This window comes from Motacilla alba, chromosome 2 (assembly GCF_015832195.1).
Source record: "Motacilla alba alba isolate MOTALB_02 chromosome 2, Motacilla_alba_V1.0_pri, whole genome shotgun sequence".
NCBI classification, from domain to species: Eukaryota; Metazoa; Chordata; class Aves; order Passeriformes; family Motacillidae; genus Motacilla; species Motacilla alba.
The window spans coordinates 127,189,981-127,213,452 of NC_052017.1; the positions used below are offsets into that span (position 1 = coordinate 127,189,981).

Here is a 23,472-nt window from a genome sequence, read left to right on the forward strand (position 1 = left end):
TGCATAATATGTCCTTGCTCCAGCAGCCACAAAAGCATATAATTAACTTGGTATACTTTCAAGAATTACACTGGAGTCTATCAATCTCCAAAAGTTTAAAGTGAATCCCTTCTCCACGTGCTGTTTTTATGCCACATTCTTTCAGTGTAATGGATTCAGCATTCCAAACAGATTTTCATACTTGATTCAGCTCTCTGCACATTGGTCTTTACAGACATTTGACACAAGAAGAGATTCACACTGAACCAAAAGAAATAACCTGTGAGGGATTTGTAGTTTTCTAGAATGGGAGTTGCTGCCCAGCCAGGAAGCTATGGAGCATCTCAAATGGCATCAGAGGCCTATTCTCAGAGAGCTGAATTGCACCTTTACTGCCTTCACCATGAAACTGTGGATAACTCCAGCTTGAGATCACTCTCCCAAAAATGCAGGACCGTGGTTTATGCTTCCTAATGTTTGACTAGACTTAGTAACAGATACAGGTATGCATCCTGCAGAGTCACACTTCTTTTATTCTCCAACTCACAGGCACAATCACTTGATTTAAACCCACATCAGCCTGAAAATAAGAGACTGGAAATGGGACCAAAGGAAAAACTTTGTTTCAAGGGAACTCATGACATAGATGTTCACAAGATGACATCACAGGTCCTGTATACTACCATTCGTTAATAGATGCAGAGTGAATGCACATCCAACTTCGTAACTCAAGCCAAAAGCTTCAACTAACTTGTGCTAATTATAAAGAAACTTTTTTCTTCTATTGTATTGAATCCATGAGTCATAAATAACCTGATGACAAATGACATCAAACCCTAGATTTTGCAAGAGGACTGAAGTTTTTGAAATTTAACAGAATAAAGCTCCTCATAGTGAGATTTCCTCAGATTGCATATTTTTTGTATTTTTAATTGAAAATGTTAACATAAATATAGCAATATGAAAATATTCTTGGGCACTGAATTACAAAGGCTACACTTTCCTTGGACAAAACCAAGAACCTGTACACAGTTTTGCTGTTTTTCACAGAAAATGTAATAGTTCTAAAAACAATATATTGAAAAATGTAGACTTTACACGATAAACCCACATTACACACAAAACACAACTTCTTGTCTGATGCAACAAGATAACAACATAACATTTTTATGCTGTGTATCTAGTTTAAAATACACTGGAAAGCAGCAAGCATTTACAGGAGATTTGATCAGAAAGCATCAACACTGCTGCATATTTGCCATTTAATCATTAACTGCTGCTCAGACAGCTGCTGCAGACTTCATGGTTATACAGGTGTTCAATAGCAGGGGGGTGGGTTTGGGTGTATAAATAGCTCCTCGAATATCTTGAAGGAGTTCAAGAGCTGCCTCCTGGCCCCTCTGAAAACAAGGAAGCTCTGATGTCAGTGTCAGAAGAGCAAAGGTTTAGCTCCAGCACCAGAGTGGGATCCTTGCCAGGAAACTCCTGTGCTCAGGCAGAGTTTCAGTGTCAAGAAAACTTTGCACAACCACAAGGTCTGCCCAGGGTGCTTTCCAGGCACCGGCAGATGCTGTCAATGCCCTGCAAACAGCCAGAGCAGCTGCAGAGATGCGAACTTGCTGACTTCATTGCACACTCTGCAGGTTTGTGAGCACAGGCTTCACTGGAGGCTGACAGGCACAAAATCTTTTTTAAATTAAGAATAGTTACTTTGCATAGTTGAAGTCTTTTTTTAACAGGTGTACTTGGTTTTTTTTTTCCCCTCCTTTGAGAATTCTTACTTTAACTAGGTAAGAACCCTGAAGCTTAAAAAAACTCACCCACACTAACCTCTTTTTTTAAAAATTGCTAACAGACAAGCTCTTAATATATCAAGTTTCAGCCTGAAACCATTAGAAGCCCTGAAAATAGGGGTCCACATTGGAAGTACTAATATTCCCCTAACTATAGCAGCAGATGCTTCTATTATAAAATTATTTAATGTCCCGATCAGTTCCAGTTTAAGATTATTAAACACAATTTCTTCTTGTTACTAGTAAGCCCTTCCCCCGCCTCCCAATTCCTCACATCAGTGCATTAACAACTGCACACAGCTGCCAGACGACTAAGCTGGTGTTTTTAAACAGTTCTTACCAGCTTTCTTCCAGATCTCCTCTGGCACGTATCCAGACGCAGGCCTGTGAAGGAATTCCCGATGAGATTCTGCAGGAGGAGGGGTGAACAAGGAAAAAGAAAGAGCATCATAAGCAATGCTGGCTTGTTGAGAACAAGGCTTAGAGAAAAATACCTTTTCTCTTTAATTATAGCTCAGACAAAGAAATCAAGTGAAGCTTTTCTCTCCTCAAAACAAAACTGATGCCATGGCTGTGGCTCATGAATGTCCCACCGATCAGATCAATTCTTATGATTTGAATGTCTCATCTTAAGCCAAGTTAAGATGTTAATTTTATTTTTATTTTACAGTGTTTTGAGTCACCTCTTTATGACAGTATCCACACTTTTAAGGGAGGATTTGCAAGACAAACTGAGTGAGTGACACGCTTTGTCCTTTCTCATTGTATTTATGGAAAGAAAAAGAAAGGGAAACAGTGCAGGTCTGGCACTTCTGCCCTGTGCAAAATAATGAGTACTTATGAGTGCAGATAAAAGTCAAGATGTCATTCCAGTGATCAAATAAGTTGTCCACAGAAAAGCAAAGGGGTGTTTCTCTAAGTTCAGAGCTATGCTTTCCTATATCTGAGCCCATGTTGGCAACTGTAGCTGCAAGAGTTTGAAAAACAGAACCTTTAACTTTAGGTTAAGGCCCTAAATACATGCTGCCAAACAACCTCACTGAAGCTGAAGCTCATAAGTCACCCATATATTTCAATCACATTTTGACAGCTCTTTCCCTTTCTCCTCTCTTTTTTTTAAAAAGGTTTAACCTTTAGGCCTGGGCCTAAGAGTTTTGAAATCAGCAAGATCCCTTCCACAGGGACTTCAAAGACCTAGGATCAGACGATACAAAAAAAAAAAAAAATTCACTTTAGCCTGAAATTTAGCATACAGATCCTCAGCAGATGAAATTGAAATTGCTCCTTTCAAATGCAATTTAAAAACTGATTAACTATTATTCAAAGTTATAGAGGACAAAATGAAAAAAACCACAACCAAACACATAAAACTAAGTTCACTGCCATGATTACTATTGCCAGTGTGTCAGAATTAAATTAAATCAAAATAACTTGATTTGTTACATTGCAGACTGGCTTGAATGTTTTTGGAGATGCTGCTAAATCAAATACCTGTTTGACGTCTGGGCTTGAAATACAACAAGAGCATACCTACTATTCTTTGAATACTAATTTTGACTAAATGTATTCATTTTTGTATCTTAGGAGCTTTTATTCACTAACTTGGTCAAAAAGCAGTATTTTTAAGAAAAAGTGAAACATCAGGTTTTGCAAATAATTTCTTACACCACTACATGTATCCATATAGTACTGTTTACATACAGTAGCCCACACAAACTTAAATGCTTTTAAAAGATGAAAATATTGCAGGCAGCTAATAAAGGTGGAAATGACAGCAGCTTTCTCAACAGAGAGTAGGGAATCCCTGTGCACTGTTTCACAGATGTAGTTTCTAGCATGAAAATCTGCACACAGTGACTGGGAGTACATCTTCCCATCTGACAGGCAGCTGAGTGGATTTACCCAGCTCTTTTGTTTGTCACTGAAGTATGGGACAACAATTTAAAATAGATTTTTGTCAGCAGACTTTCACACCTCTCAAGCATAAAATAATAAGTTTGTATGCGTGTGTGTGTGTGTGTGTGTGTGTGTGTGTGTGTGTGTGTGTAGATTTTGCAAAACAGCTAAAACTGATTTATATTGGTTTAATCAACTTGATAGAGGATTTCAGACCTGATACCAAAAATGGGAAAATTCTCAGTATGGTTTGGCTTGCATGATTCTGGAGATGACAAATAGCCTTGTGTACAGTTTTCACCCCTTAAAAGCTTTTAGACTTACAGGCACAGTGCTAGTTCTGTTAGGGGGACAGAGGCAACAGCAGAAAATATTATTTGAAGGCTCAAGAACAACAAAGCCAAAAACTTAAACCACTCTTATTTGCTCTTCATGGAATACCTGGAGGAACAGTTCCAACCAGGCTCCAAATGTGGCAAAACAAGGGGTTTGTAACATTCATGTCTTTGCTTTGTATTGAGTTTTCCTGTCTGCTATTTAAGGTACCATCCAGCGCAAGGGGAGCATAACCTTGATTTAAATCTATGGCTCTTAGTTTTGGGGGGAAAGAAAAGAAAAGAAAAGAAAAGAAAAGAAAAGAAAAGAAAAGAAAAGAAAAGAAAAGAAAAGAAAAGAAAAGAAAAGAAAAGAAAAGAAAAGAAAAGAAAAGAAAAGAAAAGAAAAGAAAAGAAAAGAAAAGAAAAGAAAAGAAAAGAAAAGAAAAGAAAAGAAAAGAAAAGAAAAAAGAGAAAAGAGAAGAAAAGAGAAGAAAAGAGAAGAAAAGAGAAGAAAAGAGAAGAAAAGAGAAGAAAAGAGAAGAAAAGAGAAGAAAAGAGAAGAAAAGAGAAGAAAAGAGAAGAAAAGAAAAGAGAAGAAAAGAAAAGAAAAGAAAAGAAAAGAAAAGAAAAGAAAAGAAAAGAAAAGAAAAGAAAAGAAAAGAAAAGAAAAGAAAAGAAAAGAAAAGAAAAGAAAAGAAAAGAAAAGAAAAGAAAAAGGACAGAGAGATGTGGAACTGATTTTTTGGAACACATGACTTTCCAAAAATGGAATTCAATGACATAAATGACCAGATTGCCAGATAATTGTTAAAATTTCCAAAACATAAACATCAATCAAGCTCTTATTCCAACCACAAATTATTTACATGAGGAATGAAATCCTCTGCAAGAAGACTTAAATCAAGAGCTTATGAGAGACTTTCCCATAGTTTGGAATGGTGCACAAAAAAGACAAGAAGCACTTATGAAGATAATAAAAACCATATTTTCCAAGCCAGAAAAATTTTTAGTAACATGGCTATTGTTTAGTCAGTGGTGATGAGTCCGTGAAAACAATCTTCTTTCTAAGCTTAAACTACAGGAAATGACCAGAGGATATAAATCTCACATATTAGTGTTTTTAAGGTAAGGAGTCCTTCAGCTTAAGAGTCACAAAAATTGCTCATTAAAACTGAAGCACAAAAGATCTTAACTTGGACATCTAGCAATCTCAAACCAAGATTAACACAACTGAGTGAAGTCCCTAAAATACTAAATGTAAAAGCAACTGCAAAAAGCCATAATGAGGACAATACATAAATAACTAACTGCAGCACCTAGAAGTCAAAGTAAATGGTGCCTAGAAGAAAACTGAATGAAATCAGACAACAATAAGAATAATCTGAAGTGACAAGGTAGATCATTCAGAAAAGGATATCAGAAAAGGCTTTACAAGTCAGACATTATAACAAAGGTTTGTTAATGGTGAAAATGCAACAATACCATTATGCAGAACAACAGTATGTACACTACTGAATTTACTTGAAATTCATAGCAAGGCTTGAAAGCATGTGTTGGTAATTAGTTCCTACTGAACCAAAGGAAAAAGATGAACAAGGAAAATAAAAAGCATATACATATGAGAATAATCTGTACTTGTCTGTAAGTGGTTAAATTAGGTAAAACCAAAAGAGACTTTTGATATCAAAAATGTTATTGGAATTTTGTATTGTAATGTCAAATATACTTGTGAAGTAGTAAAAAAGTTGTTGGAGTGGGAGAATATACATGAAGAAAACCAAAAAAAATTGCATTGGTTTAATCTCTCACATTCAAATGAAAATTTTTGGTGGCTTTAAGATAAAGAGAAAAGGTGCTGAAAGAGAGTGACGTGCAGGGATGTGGAGAGTTGTGAGTGCAGCCATAAATATGGATCTGAGAAGTGAAACTGAGATGAAAGGCTAGGACCAATAAATTAGATGAACTCTTATGTGATCATAAGGCTCAAACACCAGAAAACAGAATAGAAAGACTTAGAAAGAAAAGAAATGTTCAGTAAACCCAAAGAGCCTAATTCACATTTGGAAAGAAGGACAGAAGGTAAGTTGGCAAAACAAAAGAATTGAGATTTTTATCACTGGACACTGACATGCAAGTGTATAACACAAAGTATTAAGAAATGAAATGAACAGCTGATGTTTTGATGATTTTTTTAGAATTTACTGCGTTCATGAAAATACTGGCAGTGATAATAATACCCTGCATGCTGTACTGAATAGTGAGGCTCAAAAATAATAAAAGCTACATATATGCAGCCCTGAACAAATTAAATATATATGCCTTTTTATGTATTTATGTGGTTTCCATATTTCATATGCAAATTCTGCTGCATTCTATCCTATAATAAATGTAACACCATTAGTGGGACACAGAAAACAAACAACAAAAAATTCTCAGAACAACAAATATAAAATATTCACTGCCCTGTTTGTAAGAGTCAAGTTCAAAAATGTGCCAGTTCCACATAATGAAAAATAGAGACAGAGATCTGAAGGTGGGTGTTACTGATGAGACTACTTTGCAAACCTGTTTGGGGGAACAAGTGTTCCCAGTATTGTAAAGTACATCTTTGCCCTTCTTTGCCCTCTAATACATTTTTGTGGCTATTGCAACACCCTTTGAAACTGTGTTAAAAATATAGTTGTTGTGTTCTCATTGTAAAAGAAAAAGAAAAGAAAAGCCACATAGGTACTGTATTACTGAATCATCTTCAAGCAGAGGCCACGTCAGAAGTGAGCACCGAGAAAACACACACACAATGTTTCTGCAGTTGGAGCCCTACCTAACAGCATGCAGTTCACTAAGCCGCAATCTAGCCCAAGCCTCTCATGCAGAGAGTGGATTAAGAGCAATGCTTAATGTCATCAGTGACCAGTATCACAGAGGCTTTACATTCTAGAATTACAAGTTATAAATGTTACTGTGGTATTCACAGCATTACAGTTTGCTCACGTTGAGAATATCATGCATATCACAGCACTGCTGATTATCTGCAAATGACAAAGGAACAGGTTTATCATCACAGCATGAACAGACATGTGTTGGCAAGAATGCTCTGGCTAACACTGAAAACATGATGGTGAACAGCTTTAGAGAAAATAAAAAGGGTCTGAAAGGGTTAACATTTAAAAATTTATTAAGAAATTGCTAACCTATGTGTTTTTGACAAATTCATACACTTCCGAGAATCCTGGTTTCCCGAGGCAAATCCTGCAGGTATTGCACTCTTCAGTTGGAGATTTCAAACTCTGTTTCGTAAGATTTCCATTCAGATAAATTCAACAGACACAAAATATCAACACTGATGCAGACCTTCTGATGTGTGCCTGCTCCACTTATCTAGAGCCACAGCTGCACTCAGTATGGTTATAGATCTTGTTTATAACCCATGATGCTGAAGAACTCTCATCTTTAATTTATCCCACTGTGTGTATTTCAGTATACAGTGTCTGATATGGGTAATTATTCACTATTAGGATGAAAGTTGCAGTCCTGCTGCAGTATGTAGTACTGAAATTCTTCAGCAGAAATGGAGGAGTCGGATGATGTATTATTCACTTCATAGACCATCACAGTTAATCAAGTGAATATATATAAAGTCTGAGTCATTTTTAGACTTTCATAAACATGTATTATTCAGACTGAAAAGACTCTCTTACCTTCAGCACATTCTTGGAGAGTAATGGGAGCTTGTAACCTGTTGTAGCTGGCTAATGTGTATTGGATTACATTGCATTAAAATGAATGATCAAGTATTTAATTTAATTTTTTAATTAAAAATATCAACAGAAAAATATTGATCAGATATTGCAAACTTCCAGGTTCAACATGATTTACAGGGATGTCAAATTAAAAGAAGCGGAAAAATCTTTGGCAGAAAAAAAGTCTACTGGTTCAAAATGACAACCAGAATTTTCTTCAATTACTTTTCAACTCAAACTATCCATGCTAGATGTCAGCTCAGAGTTTTTCAGCAAGACCTACATATGAAGACTGTGGCATGTCTGTAATGAGAAGTTATCACTTCAGTGATTATATTTGAATCCTAAAGAAAAAGAAACAAAGGCACAGATAATGTAGCCATATGGCCCCCTTTTTTTTCTCTTTTGCTAGTGTAGCTGACAGGATGAATTTAAAGGCTGGATTACCTTCTTGGAAAAAAAAAATCCAAAAAAAAAAGGTACAAAGGGAATTCACTGACATTCAGAATCTCTGTAGCAATATAAACCCCCCAATATTTACATGCTGTGGTACTTTAATTAAAATATTGGAGCAATTTTTCAATCCCTTTTTCCCCACTTCAAAACTAAAATAAAAAGCCCTAAAGCATCTCAAGGCTCACAGACACTGCTTTAGTTTCGTTATACCTCTGAATGTTAAGGATTTTCATTTTGTTAACTAGATTACTACCAGATTTGAGGAAATATAAGGATTAGATTTCCATAGACTCCAAATAAGCATTTTCTCCCTGTCATGTCAGACATAAAAGCACTTCTAACCAATATTTACAACTGACATGGATGCTACATCACTGAAGCAATCCAAGTCTCATGTTTGTGAGTCTCAGAAGTATTTTTTCAACTAAATAACGAGAGTGGACGTGTTAAAATTGAATAGACTCCAACCAGTTCATTTGTACCCACAGTACTGCAGAGCTGACTGATGTGTCCAATGCCAAAGACTGTGCTGTATAATTATCTTTTAAGCCAGAAGATTTTGCTGTTTCCAAGAATTCATTTTCACATACACACAAACAAATGCTAATATAGGAATCTAACTGTATGCTTGATCTTCATTTTATCTTATGTACCTGTTGTTGTGGTGATGACTATTTTTCTTGGATTGTAACATTATCTATAAAGTTTTGATGAATGTCATGAGTTCCAGTATCCTTAGAGAAGTATAAACACTCAAGTTACCTTTCATTTTTTCTATCTACTAAGTACACAAGCACCACAGCGTGTCTGTTTTTGCATCACAGCTTCACTAGAGAAGTGAGCCACTGCTTTAGATCTATTCACAAGTGTTCTTCCTGAAGTTGCAGATGTGATTGACGTTTCAGATGCTGTATTTATGAGTCTTTCTTTACATTACATTTAGCACTGTTCATACAAGCCATTACCTGAATACTTTCTGAGAAGGGCTCCTCTAGGGACTAGACTTATTAGTGAACTATGGAAGCATTTCCATAACCCTTCCTTCCACTGATTGGAGCACATTTATAGAGCTATTGACTCAGGTAATTTGACAAACACACACACACAAAAAAAAAAAAGACTTGTTTGTTATCAAGAGGCACTAAATATTACTATCACTATATTACTAGTAATTTACTAAGAGAATGATGGAGATGGGATTAGATTTATCTTTCTGTTTTTCTATTTTCAATTAAATAATTTTTTTTACTTAGTAAGTTATTCTTAAAGGCAGAAGGAAAACGCAGTTAAAATATAATTGCAAATTAACACACATTTTACTAATTCTATTATGTAATTCTACTAATGAACGCAGTTTATGATGATTTTGAGTAGATGGCATTGGATACAGACAATTTTTTTTAATAAGACAATATCAGACAAGCAAGCATAGTCTCCTGATGTCTTTAAAAGAGCAAGAAAAATAAAAAAGGTATCACTGAGATGTTGCTTTACCATATATGCCACAAAAATGAGAAGATGGGGCAGAAAAAGGCCAAAACACTAGTAACTCACAGAAAGCTTCTAAATTAAAAGCTTGTTGTTATATAGCAGACTCCTCTTGGAGTAGTTGTTTGAGGTACTGTGTGAGAGTGACTGTGAAGGTCTGCAGGGGGAGAGCCCAGCTGTCTGGTCCTTGTAATGCGGCTGCAGCCCACCCAGCTCAAGCTCTCCTGCCTGAGCCAAGGCCTGCACAGCTCCATGAACTACACAACAAACAGTCCTCAGACACACCTGCACAAGCTGCAGTGATGGACACAGACCTAGGAGGATCACACGTGCATGACTGTGAGCATTCCAGATCTGGTTCCTTTCTTAAACAGAAACCAAGTACACCTAAGAAGTGCCTATATCTTTATAACTCCATTTCCTTAGAAAGACAACTTCCAAGTCAAGTAATTTGATTTAAGAAGGTGAAAGCCCTCTATTTCAAATTGCAAACAATCCAGGAGCACCTACATATTTTTTAAACAATCAGGAAAGAGGAGTCAAAAGGGACAGAGAGTCAGTGCACATCGCACCACTCTACCCCTACATGACAGTCTGTCCTCTCACCCCACCCTCCCAGACTTTGCTATATGGAAAGTAAATTACCAAGCATCACCCAAAAAACCTCAAGCAGAAGGTTTTCACACAGAAACACCACTGCTTGGGCATAAGAGTTATTATGAATTGAGTAGTCAGCAGAGAGGAATCATCACTATAACAGAAGAATCAGAGCAAATGCAAACATCTTCTATCACTTAGGTGAGCTTAAAGAGAATCAGCACATGATTTTCAATGAGGATACTGTACCTAATGAAACTGGATCTGGATTCACTGGACTCTGCTGTCTGGAATGACTACTGCTGCTGTTTCCGCCTTTTTTTAAATCCTCCGCATCACTGTACCGCCGTATCCAGTAATTCAGCTCCTCGCGGTCTGCTTCCTGACATCGCCGCAGGACTGTGAGAGAGCGTCTGGTTTTTTCCACCATGTCCATTATACAGTTCAACAACTGTTCACAGCAGTGGATGGAGCACAGAAACAAAGAAGAACTTTTTATTCAGAGTGACAAAATAATAAAGAAAATGTCAATGTACTGAGTGCATGGGTTTCAATAATGATGGAGTCCCTCTCTGTTGACCTCAACTATAGCTGAAAAATTCTAGACTTGTTTTAAGAATGACAATCTGTTCCTTTTTAACTGTTGATCCTAAACTATACAGATAGGGACTCACAGGAAAAAAAGAGCAAAGACTAGGAGAAAACAACTGAACAGGCTGTACCCCTGCCACTAGTATTACATGGCACCACAGAGGACACAAGATGTGGTCCAGAACTGGTGCCTACAAATTTTACAAGAATAAATTCAGGAACAAATCCAAGCCCCAGATCCAGCACTTGTAGAGAAAGTCCATTCCTCTTTTGGCAGACTGTAATAATTAGGATAATGCAGGAGACACTTATCAGCAAGGCCTGGTATGAACTATCTAATGGGGAGCATGAAGCCCTCTGATTTAATAAGCAAGGCTTTCAAAACCTGTCCTGGAATTCAGATAGGTCTTACAAGAAAAATTTTAAATTCCTATCTTAGAAGGCCTCTGTTCAGACAATTACACATAAATAGATATTTAGCCCTTACATGGTCAAGATGTTTCCACTCTTCTGCCCATTCTCTGTCTGTTAGCCTGTGATCAATCATTTCTTCTTGACGCGTGCCATGCAACCCTGCCAAAGAGGAGCAAATTATGTTTACAACGTTGGAAGTCCTCTATGGGGGGGGGGGGGGGGAAACAGAAAAAAAAGGAGCCTATAGACAAAACCATCATATATTACCTATTCTAGCATCAGGAATGCCACCACAAAAATACCCAAAAAGCAAAAAAAAAAAGGCTTCAAAAAAAACTTTGCTCTAAGTTCTCTTTAGTACTTTTCCTCACACAAGATGCAACTGTTTTGTCCAATTTAACATCTTCAATTCTGTAAGTTCTATACATTGCAAAATGACCTTTCAAAAATGGACACAGCTCTTTCTGACTATGTACAATTATTATGTACAAAAATATAACATAATACAATATATAATTTTTCATTTGCACTACTTGAAGTCAGCAAGGCAATTATTTGGTAACTCAGTGCATATAATACTAGCTGTACTTCAGAGAGTTGAAAAAATATTAGTATAAACTCAGTGTTATTTCACTAAATACAGTAATTACTACCATGTCAACAGAGCATTGTTAAGGGTTCATCCCTCCACAGATGTTTAAACAACATGTGGTTAAAACGTAGCACATATATCAGAGCAGCTGACAACATGATACAACCAAGCCAGTATTTATTATCAACACTCAAGGGGAACCAACACTTGTTCTTTGCTTAGCCTCCTCTATACAGATGCTGAATATTTGTAAGTGTTCCTCGTATACTGAAGATTTGGTTTAAACAAGGAAGAACAGTAAGTGCAGATGTGAAACAAAATCCAAGAGCATCAGGCATCCCATTAAACCAAACCGTGCTCCGCAGGGTGTGGCTAGTGCTTCTGCTGTTCACATCCTCCATGCTCTGGTTACGTCACACACAAAACACTTCTCTGAAAGATAACAACTTTCTTCTGCTCTAAGCTGAAATCAAGCTATTTGATGTTGCTATCATCACAAATCTGACATTAGAAGAAAAATAAAAGGCTCTAACTATCTTTGCCGGCCATACACCTCAGTGTCCATGTCACCCATGCAGCTTTGAAAACACAGGTTCCTCTCATTTCTGACCCTCTTACTTAGAGACACAATTCAATCCACTTTTACAAAACAGATCTGAAATAAGGTCATTAGAAGCAGCTGGATGGACAAACATCCATAAAGGTTATATCTGAACTGCAGATAAAAAAGTCTGGCTCATAAAATAGAGTTACACGGGAAATAGAAACCTAAAAAACAATGCAGAAAATCAACGTGCCTTACCCATAGGTCTGTTTCTGTCCCTGAGGTCCCTGTGATTGGGGTGTCTGTATGAGTCCCTGTAGTGGTGGGCAATGGCCATATCATCCAAACGATAATGCTGAGGTGGAGGTGGGGTGGGATGAGGCAGACCATTGGGCTGATAAGATAAGCCATTATTTGGACTGTACCGCTGGCCTGGGCTAATAGTGCAGGGCCGCTTGCTTGGATGCTCTGAGTGCAAAGGCTCTCTGTCAAAGCCATTTTCTTTGGTTCTGAAAAACAAAGCAAAGGAACTTTAATTCAGTTAGTGAATAAAGGTTGGGAACATGCACCCCCACCTACACATGCAGCATCAGGAACTAAAGATTGTTCTTCACTTTGCTCCAAATGTGTGGTGTTGCAGAACATTTCATAACACTGCTGATTCAAAACATACAAAGGACTCATTCACCTTGTCTAACCACCCCTGTAACTTGAGAAATACTATCAGGGTGAGGCTTCTGACAGAGACACCTAACGAGGGACTGAGAGAGGAAGCAGCCTTCGCTGAGATCACAGACCGATGGGGCAGATACACATGCAATTGCAGAGGTGAAACCATCAACTGATACATGAAACTAGGGACCAAGAAATTCCTATCTTCAGTAGTGCTATAGCTTATAGTGATTAGGAGAAACCCGTTCAAGAAATTGTTTTGCTTTCAAGAGGATACCATAGTGAATGTCAGTGTGCTGAGCTCCCATCAAGATCAGTGTCACACTGAGACTTTGTGGAAGAATTGACTCTAAAAGACAAGAAATGCATCCTTCAGAGATTTTTGAACCATCTGGGCAAAGGTGCTGTGACTATCATTAATGTTGCAGGAAGATGTGGTAAGACTCAAGTCCTCAGTAATGTTCAGGACTTCCCACTCCATTACTCTTAGGGAGGGGTTTTATACTCATGCAACTTGGAAGAGCTACTGAGGAGAAGGACAGGGGTTTTTTAATGTTCTAGTTACTCTTCAATTAAATTCATAATCAGCTGTTTCTAAAGAACTCTCTACTTGAAACCTCCCTCTGAGAACCAAGAACTCACCCTGAACTAATTCTCCATTAAAATTATATTTCAAAAAACCCACAAACAAACAAAACAAAACCAAAAAAAAAGAAAAAAACTAAAACAAACAAAACCCCCAAACAAACAACTCCACCCTACAGTTACTTCAACAGGTTCACAACCCTTTTTGGGAAGTTTCATTTCACTGAAATGTTTGGGGGTTTTTTAATCACATGAATAAAGAAAACCTACAAAATATTAGTTTTGATCAGAAAGTTTCTTAGATATAAATACTGCAAACTGAGATTTCATTCCTCCCTCCAAAAACTTTTATTAAACTGCTATTATATTCCAGCTTTTTTATAAAAGAACTTTCTCCTCTGGAAGAAAGAGATGGCATAATGTATCATTCCTAGTAATAACAATTTTTTGACACTGACAGAAAGGTCTGCCTATTGTTAAAACCAACTGCTCTACAACAAGCCTTCCCCCAGAAACCAATCAACCACCCTCAAGGGACTGTCTGTGGGGAAACAGTGTATTGTCACTCCTCAACAGGTTCCCATTTAAGGCCAATGAGAGGAAGGATGAAACCAAACCATTGCCAATATCCTCTGAGAGAAAGAATCAAACTAAGATCTTGTAAATAGCAGCAGGAAATTAAAAGATGGGCTGCATTGTTTTCAGAAGGAGTGAAGCAATTTCTCAGAGACGTCACCAAAATTACTAACGCCAGAGAAGCTGCAGGTATATATATATATTTTACTAAACTGTAATTTGGCAAAAAGGGAAGAATCTTTCACCAGCACAGCAGGACATCTATTCTCATTTTGGGCAGATATAAAAGACATACTTTGCTAAAGTGGAGCATGTACCTTGTTCCATAAGAAATGCAGCATGGCTGTGAAAACTCCTAACCAAGAAAACCTGAGGTCCATCATATATTTTTTTTTACTTTTGGCACGTTGTACCTGCTTGCAATAACTCCCAATGGGTGGTGATGTTTCTGACAGCTCTTCAAGACAAGCTTGCATTTAGTGGCTGGCGTGTGTTTTCTTTGCACATATTTACTCAAACTCAGTGTGCCAATCTTCCAGTTGTCAAAATACTATGCAAGCAAAAGAAATTGACTTTTCTGTCTGTACAAGGCAAACTAATAATTCACCTAAGTCCTTTAGTACTACAGTTAGAATGTTCTCTAACTTAGATGGGTAAAAGACAGAAACAGCAAACAATTAAATAACTCATTGACTTGATCACTGAGATAAAACTGGGACAAGTGGGAATCCAGTTTTCCTTTTCTGCACTACAGCTTGATGTTAAAATCATATATTTTCATACAAATGTATATATTTGCACCTAATGTACAGGTATTTCTGTGGTTTTTAAGAATGCTTTGTACTTAATTACCTTAACTGGAATGCGCTTGGAAAACACACCAGCATAGCCACTGAACTCTGACTAACATAGAAACTAACATGACTGTTGAAAACATATTTACTGAAATGATGGTTTTGCTATTATATTGGGTAACGGCTGTCATGCCTTTTCTGGCTGTAAAAATTTAATTCTACAATTTGGTGCTATATTTTCTGCACTGAACAAATAAACAGCTTACCAGAATACCAGAGTGAGACTGTACATAAACTCATTTTATGTTTCTGACCACATAAAAATATATAAAAAGGTAACAACTTAGAAAACCTCATCAGAACAGGAAATGCTGCCAAATTTACTATATCTGAATACCCTGAATAGAATGATAAAAGATAAGGTACTGAAGGGTGCCATAATTCAGATGCTCCGAATTTGACCCACTAGTCTGTTTCTGATCTCAGTCCTACTCATTCTTTTAGGTCTCACCCCCTTGGGGCAATACCATTTTCCCAGGTGCCTGAGGAAGCCCTCCTGTTTCCCAGTAACTGGCACACCCATGTGAATAGTATTTCCAAATATAACAACATCACAATTTTAATCTGCTTTCATCTGATTTTGCAAAGTAACCAGAAGCTGTAGAGAGGAAATAACAGCGAATGTGTAGGAAACATAACTGACACTTTTTTTCTTACTCCTCTTGGCCACATTTTCCTTGATGTGCCTATAAATCAACACTGTTGTTTGGAAAATTGGCAACATGACAAAGATGGAGTCCTTCAGCTATAAACACACAAGGGGTCATTTTACTTGAAGCCATGATTTACCTAGATTAAAGATAACAGAATAGACACTACTTTTTAGCCTGTATGCTTTTAATAGAATTTATGTTGTTTTTAGGTTGTGATTTCAGTTTTAAATTATTGCAATTTATGGCTAATTTCCTGAGTAGAAAATCTGACCAAGCAAAACTGCCTTGGCTAGAAAATTAGGTTTCACCTGATCAAGAGTATTACACGAATTTCAAAGAACTCTAAAGCCAGCTTACAAGAACAAGACAAAGCTGTTCATCCACTATTTGTGCAAGATGCTTTGATTTAAACTGACTTCCACCAATAAAGGTTTGATAAATCAAACAAATGATAATGCTTTGCAGGAATAAAGGATCTGTTTATAATACTGTGTTACAGAAAAAATTACTTTTCTGCCTTGCTAGCAGTTCATATTACAAAAATTCTTTAAAAATTCCTCATAATTACTCATGGCATACAAGGAGCACAGATGTAAGAGCTGTGAGCATCCTTCACCTTACTGAGATACTGAGGAGCCTCTTCAAATAAGATTTACCTAACAGTATTATCAAAGTTTATCTCTGTGCCCAAGTACCTTCGACATCTATTTTGTGTCATTGGTTCCAAGTGTACTGCAACCACAGCAGCACTTTCTAAAGTCACAACACAATCATGGCCACTTTTGTTTTCTTTTCACTCAAAATGATGCTATTCTAACAGAATTTCTTGTTATCCTATATCCACTTTATAGGGAACTGTCATAAATGTAGACTCACTATATGACATGCTGCTCACATGCCATCAGCCCCTTCCAGCAAGCTAAAAGGATGAGTAATTAGCACAAAGTTTTTTCTTGTTAATGTGTTTAAAATCATGTGATTTATAATTAAGCATTCATTCACCAAAATAAAAACTCACTGTGGTCCAAGTTCCTTAGCTTTATTACAGTAGAATATAAACTCCAAAACTTGTAAACAAAATACAGTGAACACTTTTTTTCATGACATGTCATGAACAAATTACCAAAATGTGTTGTCTCCTCAGGTGTCAGTTTTCCTCTCTTGCAGTGACTGATGGCTCCCAGTGTTATTACAGAAACAGATTGATCTTTTTAATGAGCTAGTTTAATAGACTCCAAAATCTCACCGTGGCTGCTCATCCATGTCAGACCATATGCACCAAGAAAACATTCAGTAAAACACAAAGCTCGGCTGTCAGATTGCTCTATAAAAGCTCACATACAGTAGACTTGGATATGCAGATAAATAACAAGAATTGGAAAATGGATATGCAAAAAAGATTCTGAAATTATAAGCAGAAAAAATACTGTATGTGGATTTTCTTCAACAAAAAAATCATGAAGCAGCTGTGGTTACATGTAACACTTGTTTCACCTTCTTTGCCGACTCCTGTACTGTACTCTTCCTCTAGTGGAATTAATGGTATACAGTTACCCATGCCCAAACTAAAAATATAAATATAATTATAAATGTAACAGATACATTATATACAATGCATGCCTGCATCTTCAATCAAAATTACTCCAGCTGCACTTAGTTCTCCTGGAAAGATGTGGCCTTTGAGCAATTTTTTTTCATTTACTAGCCATGGAGTCACAGTAAACCCTTCCCTTAAAGTATGTCTGCTATCTTCTGCTGAATTTTTATTAGTATATTTAAGGTATATATATTTCCAGATGTTTCCTTGTGGTCCTCTGTAAACAATTAAAATAATTAATAGTGTAATGAGTATAAAGCCAGACAAGTATTTGGTTTCAATACTCACTCAGTCTAGGCATGTTCTGCCTCTGAGGACAGTTTTTTGCGGTTGATTTACTTACATTATCCAAATTAAAAGGTATGCAGACTCCAATTCAGTAAATTTAAGAATCTTTCCAAAAGCATCTTGTTCTTTTTACTAAATCTGTTGCACAAATGTTCTTGAGTGCACAAGACAACTCCAGTGAACTTGGCTCATCCAACACTACCACATATTTTTTTCTGTATAGCTTTTATTATAGTCATAGGCAATGGAGAAGTAGATGTGACTAACCAGTGACAGAGTTGCTTGACACTGAACAAAACCAACTCATTTTTTAAGCTCAAGGTACCATTCCAGTGAGCTCACTGGGCAGTCTCTTTTCACATGAGCCTTTTTCACTACAGCAAACAGTTGTAGGGTCAAAATGAAAGGATGGGTTTTTCTGAAACACCACTTCTCCAGAACTAAGGAGTCTGAATTTCAGACTGCAACTGAGAGAAGCTGCTGCACCTTGGAGAGTGAGGCCAATGGGATACCACATGCTACACCCTCCCTGGACCCTGGGAATTCAAATACAGGCTCTTACCCACAAAAATGGAAGATAAACTGTCTACCCCTTACCCCAAAAGTTTCATTACTCCCCAAGTTGTTCACAGCCTAAGAGAGACTTCAGTTGTGAAGCCAAAGGCACTTGACTTCGCAAACAGAGACTCAGGAATTTTAAGAGCACCTACATATTTTAACTAAAAGGAAATGCTGACAAGAAAATTCATAAAGCATACCCAAATATCTCTAGGTCTGGGCCTCCGTTTTACCTAAAAGAGGAAGGCTGACTCTAAAATCCAATATTCTCCTGATCTGCTGGTCCATTTATGTGCTAATTTTATGTCCTTCTTGTTATAAAACCAATACAGGGTTTTTTCATTAGAAAGTTCTTGTCCTAGTCCCTACTTGCATCACCCATCTTCTCCCTCACAAGCAGGACTGAAGATAACACAGGTGAGACAGTACTTACTACAAAATAACAAAAATTCAACACTATCAAACAGGGTCTCAAAGAGAGGGAGCATCATTCCAAATGCAAAGCATGGAAAGCAAAGGAAAGACTTTTTTTGCATTTTTCCTTTGTGGCTTTATGAGAAATATGAATAATACTCCTCTCTACTAACAGGGGAAAAAAAAGTGAATTAGGGCCCATCTCTCCTCTTGTCTGTATTCTGTCAAGCAATACCTCACTGGCTTATGAGATAATTTCATGTCTGTGTATCTCTTTGTAGGAAAAATGTGGTGTCTGCTACTGAAACTGGAGTACAGCATGCTGACATTTAAGTCATTCACAAGATATTAAGAGGCCTTTTTAACAGATGTTTTGCTACACCGCTCTGCAAAGACTGAGAATATACAGAACTACCCCAAGCTGCTAAATTTCGGCTTTGGAAAAATTATTTCATTGCACATAGTAAGAGAATACACATAAAATGTCCAAAAAGTAATCATCTTTCTGAGGTGCAGAAACATGCTTGTATTAACCCAAATAACTCCTTCAGTTTGGTCTAGTTGACTGGAAAAACTGGTGGAAAGAAGGTAGCTACATATAAAAGGAGTTTTTCTGCTTATACCTTAATTTTCTTGCTGGTTCATTGTGATTTTTCTGAAACACAATCTCAGGAAAACTAATTTCAAATACTTTCACATCTTTTTCTATCTAATGGCTATGTGACTTTGAATTTTACTCTTCACTTCTGGCTATGAGAAGTCTAAAGTTTTACTGTGAGCTTTCAGACTTTGTTTTCTGTTTATTTTTGTGCCATTCAAGGCTGTTCCAACACAAAAATGTCACCAGTACAAAGTTACAAGGCTTCTTGACTTTGCAAATCATCTTTTTCATTTAAAAGATAACTAGGATACTTGCATACCTCAGGCATACAGGTAGTGGTATTTGGCAGAAGAGCATAATAAAAGTTTTCCCCACTAGAACACCCATGGCAAATAAATCAATACCTGAGTTTCCCAAAGGTAAACTGTAAATGCCAGTTGAATTTCTAACATTAGCATAGGAAGGCAGTTAAAAGTAAATAACCACAAGAGTCATTTCCTTGTAACACTAAACAGAGAACTTTATTCCAAAATATAAAAACTGTTCCCTACCCCTAAAGCCACTGTACTTCACACACATGCATTCGCTTGTCCCATTTCTGCATGGACTCTCCTCAGCTCAACAACAAAACAGATTGCAGTGAACATTTCTCCTCTTTGAAAGGAGGAGAAATCCTCCCCTCCTTATGCATATTCCATGTATGGATATGGAAATATGGCACAACGGAAGGAGTCAAAGCCCAGAGTGTGCTCTGAGGTTTGCCTTGTACTTCCCAATATAAATGCCTAGCAACTCTCCTCACATTTCGTGTTGAGTTCAACAAAACGTCAGATGCAAAGGACTTGCATATGGAGCTGGCATGATCTGCTGCTTGGCACTTCCTGACAGAAATACTGTGCACAAAGTACTACAGTACTGGCTGACCATTACTTCTGTGTGGATATGACCACAGTGTGTCCTGAGGTGACTGAATCAGTGTGTGCATGTATTATATTTATACACTCAGGAATATATCTGTGTACGTAGCTCTCTCTATATATACACATGTAAGTATGTATATGCAGACATGCATAAGCAGGACCTGTTATAAAAGGGCATGGGGAATTATTTTAAGCTTTTAAGAGAGTAGATTCAGACTAGGAAGAAATTTTTAATATGGAAGGTGGTGAAATACTGGTTTCCCAGAGAGGTGGTGGATGCACCATCTCTGCAAGCATTCGTGGTCAGGTTGGATCTGAAGGACCTGCACCCAAGGAACATCATCTGAGTATCCCCCCAGCACCCACCCTGTTACTGCCCCAGTGCTGCTGGAGCTCAGCACCTCGGGCCCACAGACACTCTGGGCAGGGCAGGAAAGGCGCGGTGCTGCTCACCTGTCTGGAGTTCGCCTCTTCCCGTTTTCGTTCACATCGAGAAGCAGCTCTGAGGAGTCAACAGGTGAGGTGGTGCTGGCATCCAGAAGCAGCTGTTCGTGCTGAGCGAGGTACTGGGCTGGGTTCTGCTTGGCTAGCCTTGCACAGTGCAGCAGCTCCCGCTGCAGCAGGGGCAGATTGGCCTGCAAGAGTGCATCACGTGTTAAGAGGGCAGCTTGCAAGCAGTTTCAACACAGATGAAGAAGAAAAATCAGAAATCAGAGGAAAGCCTGCTTTGAGTTGAAACTGTTGCCATCATTTCCCAGCTGGGTTTGCGGTTAGCTGCCTGAAAGCAGGCAGCCTCCAAAAAGGGCTATAGCTGTACTAAATATGCATGGAAGGATGGGAGTTTACCAAAAACAGTAAATGCTGTGAGAAAACCAGGTCTGAGTGGCACATCTTTAAAGAGGGGGAAAAGCATTGTCTTAGCTGACTTCTGCTTTCTAACTGTCTAAAATTTGATCTCCTATGGCGCAGCTGTTTTCAACAAGTGACAATCCTTTGTTTCCCATTCAGACTGCAGTTAGTACTCAGATTATTGTCTGAAACTGGGGGATCTGGAACTCTATGAGCAGCCTCAGTCACCATCATTTGAGGGCCTTGGGGAGAACAGGATCGAGAATAGGATTGCCCTCAGCCTTCCCATTACTCTTGCAGTTGCACATTAAGATAAAGATTACAACAAAGTCTCATGTTCCAGAGCTTCAGTTAATCATCCAGTGGGCTACAATCCTCCTCCTAGCCAGATGTAGCTTGAAGGATTTCTAACTGTTCTTTCATGGCCCCACTGGGACTTGGGTCATGGCCTGGAGATTACCAGGACTCAGACAAAGAGAACTGAAAATGCTGGTTGATCCCTGGACAGCACATTTGGCCCATCTACTGGGGTCACACTTAGTCATACGTTTTGCCAGAACAGGTGGTACCATATGTCCCTTCCCTCTGCAGAGATAGTTAACACATCTTGGGAAACATCTTCCTTTCTTTGCAGCACATGCCAACATCAATACTAAGAAAGGCCACTCATTTTTACCTAATTATTTTTTGTACCATTAAGGGATGTGCCTTGGCCTCTCTTGTTCCATCACTATTGCACGATGATTTTTCACCTCAGAGTTTTCAAGTGTTGGATTAAACTTTATAGCCTTTAGTAACTAAAGATAACACAAAGAACTTCAGTAGCTTCCTCTGCTTTTGAAATAACTCTCACTTTAAAAAACCCCAAACAAACAAAACCAAAAACCTCTTCTTTTTTAAGCAGGAAAATAGTTCTGAAGTCAAAAAAGTTCTATAAGTAATGTGCATGGAACCAAACAAAAAACAGATGTTCTGAAAAGTTTTGAGCCCAGGATCTTGGTAAATTACTTTTTTAGCATTATAACAATGACAACTGCTCCAGCACTTGTTGTTACCATAAAACCAGAGCCACTCTGTCACAAAAAAATGCCAGAATAGTCAGTACATATAAAATTTTAACAGTGGTGAAAAAATTAGAAATTGCTATCAGTTATTCATAGGATGGAAAGACGATTGCAGAATATGGAGGTCTTTTCAGACCTACACAGAACAGAAATATTTTGTGAAAGAACCAAATATCTATTTTCTTTTGGTTATCAAAGAGATAGACTGACTGCTGTGTTGTGAGCAGGGTTTTTCACTTCTTTTAATTTCACTGTTTCTTTAAAAAGTTCACACAGAATACAAGTCAAGACACCCAACTACTTCAATTGCCTTGCATGGCAGAAAATAGTTTGAAAAGTTCACAAATAAATATCTGGAAGTAATAAAAGAATCAGATCTAGTATTTGACTAGTGGTACATACTTAAAAGATGTATCATCACACATCATCAGGCCTGTGAGGTAGAAATGTGGAGGCCCTACTTAGGAGGTGAGTAATGAAGGAAGAAACAAACAAAAAAGGACCTTTTTAATGCATACTCCTAGAGAAAACCAAATTTTGAACTGCTCAGCAAAAACTGTGATTTATTTTACTTGTTTACCTTCTCCTAAAGAAATGTTCATTCTTGCCCTTTAATCATAAACATGAACATTTGCAGATAAATTTATCTAAACAGATTGAAAACATTTTCTTTGCACAGAACAAGCATGTATAGCTTTTGTTTATTAAAAGCAGATATATTCAGTTGCTTAATTTTTTAGAAGTTAGTATAGAAAACTATGATTGACAGCTCTTATAATTTGGGCTTGTAATAGCACAAAGTAATAACTGGACAAATACTTAACTCGAAGTCAAGAAAAGCAGTATTTAAAAATTTATAGTTCAGGTCAAGTATTTTCAACCTGCTCAAAACATTATTCTAAACAATCTTTATCAAACCATATATTAATAAATAATTTGTTTGTTGGGAGAAGATTAATCAGGACCTCTCTATAGGTAGGTCAAATGTGCAGACTGCTTCTGGTCACCATGGCCCTCCCACACAAGAACAAGCTTTTGGGAAGATAATGAGAACTAATTTTGAATGCAGAATGAAACATCAGTATTCTCCCTATTGCAACTTGAGTGTACTCATAGGGACTCTGAAACCAATGTGGCCTTGGACACAGAGGATTGTGCAGAGGTTCTGCTCCGATAGCAAAGGCAGATCTCAACACATGCAGCAGAACATTGCTGCTGATGCCTGTAGACAGACTTCAGGTGCCCCTGCAAGTGAGAGATACAAACCAATTTTCAACCATAAAAACTCTGACTGCAAACAAACATGACGTTACTGCTTACACCACCCTAAAATGTCACACTTCAGTGTCTGAAACATGCTCCACTTTTGTTTTGGATTGGGCCTTATATTCTCCAAGATAGGAACTATTAGGCAGTATCTTAGCCTCCTCCATC

At 37.6% G+C, this 23,472-nt stretch overlaps 1 protein-coding gene across 9 annotated transcripts in view; it reads right to left on the minus strand.

The window, feature by feature from the left end:
• RUNX1T1 (RUNX1 partner transcriptional co-repressor 1) overlaps nt 1-23,472 on the minus strand; it is a 115,938-nt gene that overhangs the window by 16,989 nt on the left and 75,477 nt on the right. For all 9 annotated transcript variants that reach the window (XM_038162446.1, XM_038162482.1, XM_038162517.1 and 6 more), the window contains 5 exons: nt 20,579-20,760; nt 12,666-12,916; nt 11,345-11,430; nt 10,516-10,717; nt 2,113-2,181 (listed from right to left, as the gene is read on the minus strand). In XM_038162446.1, coding sequence (XP_038018374.1) covers nt 2,113-2,181; nt 10,516-10,717; nt 11,345-11,430; nt 12,666-12,916; nt 20,579-20,760 — 790 coding nt within the window. The remainder of the gene's footprint in view (nt 1-2,112; nt 2,182-10,515; nt 10,718-11,344; nt 11,431-12,665; nt 12,917-20,578; nt 20,761-23,472) is intronic.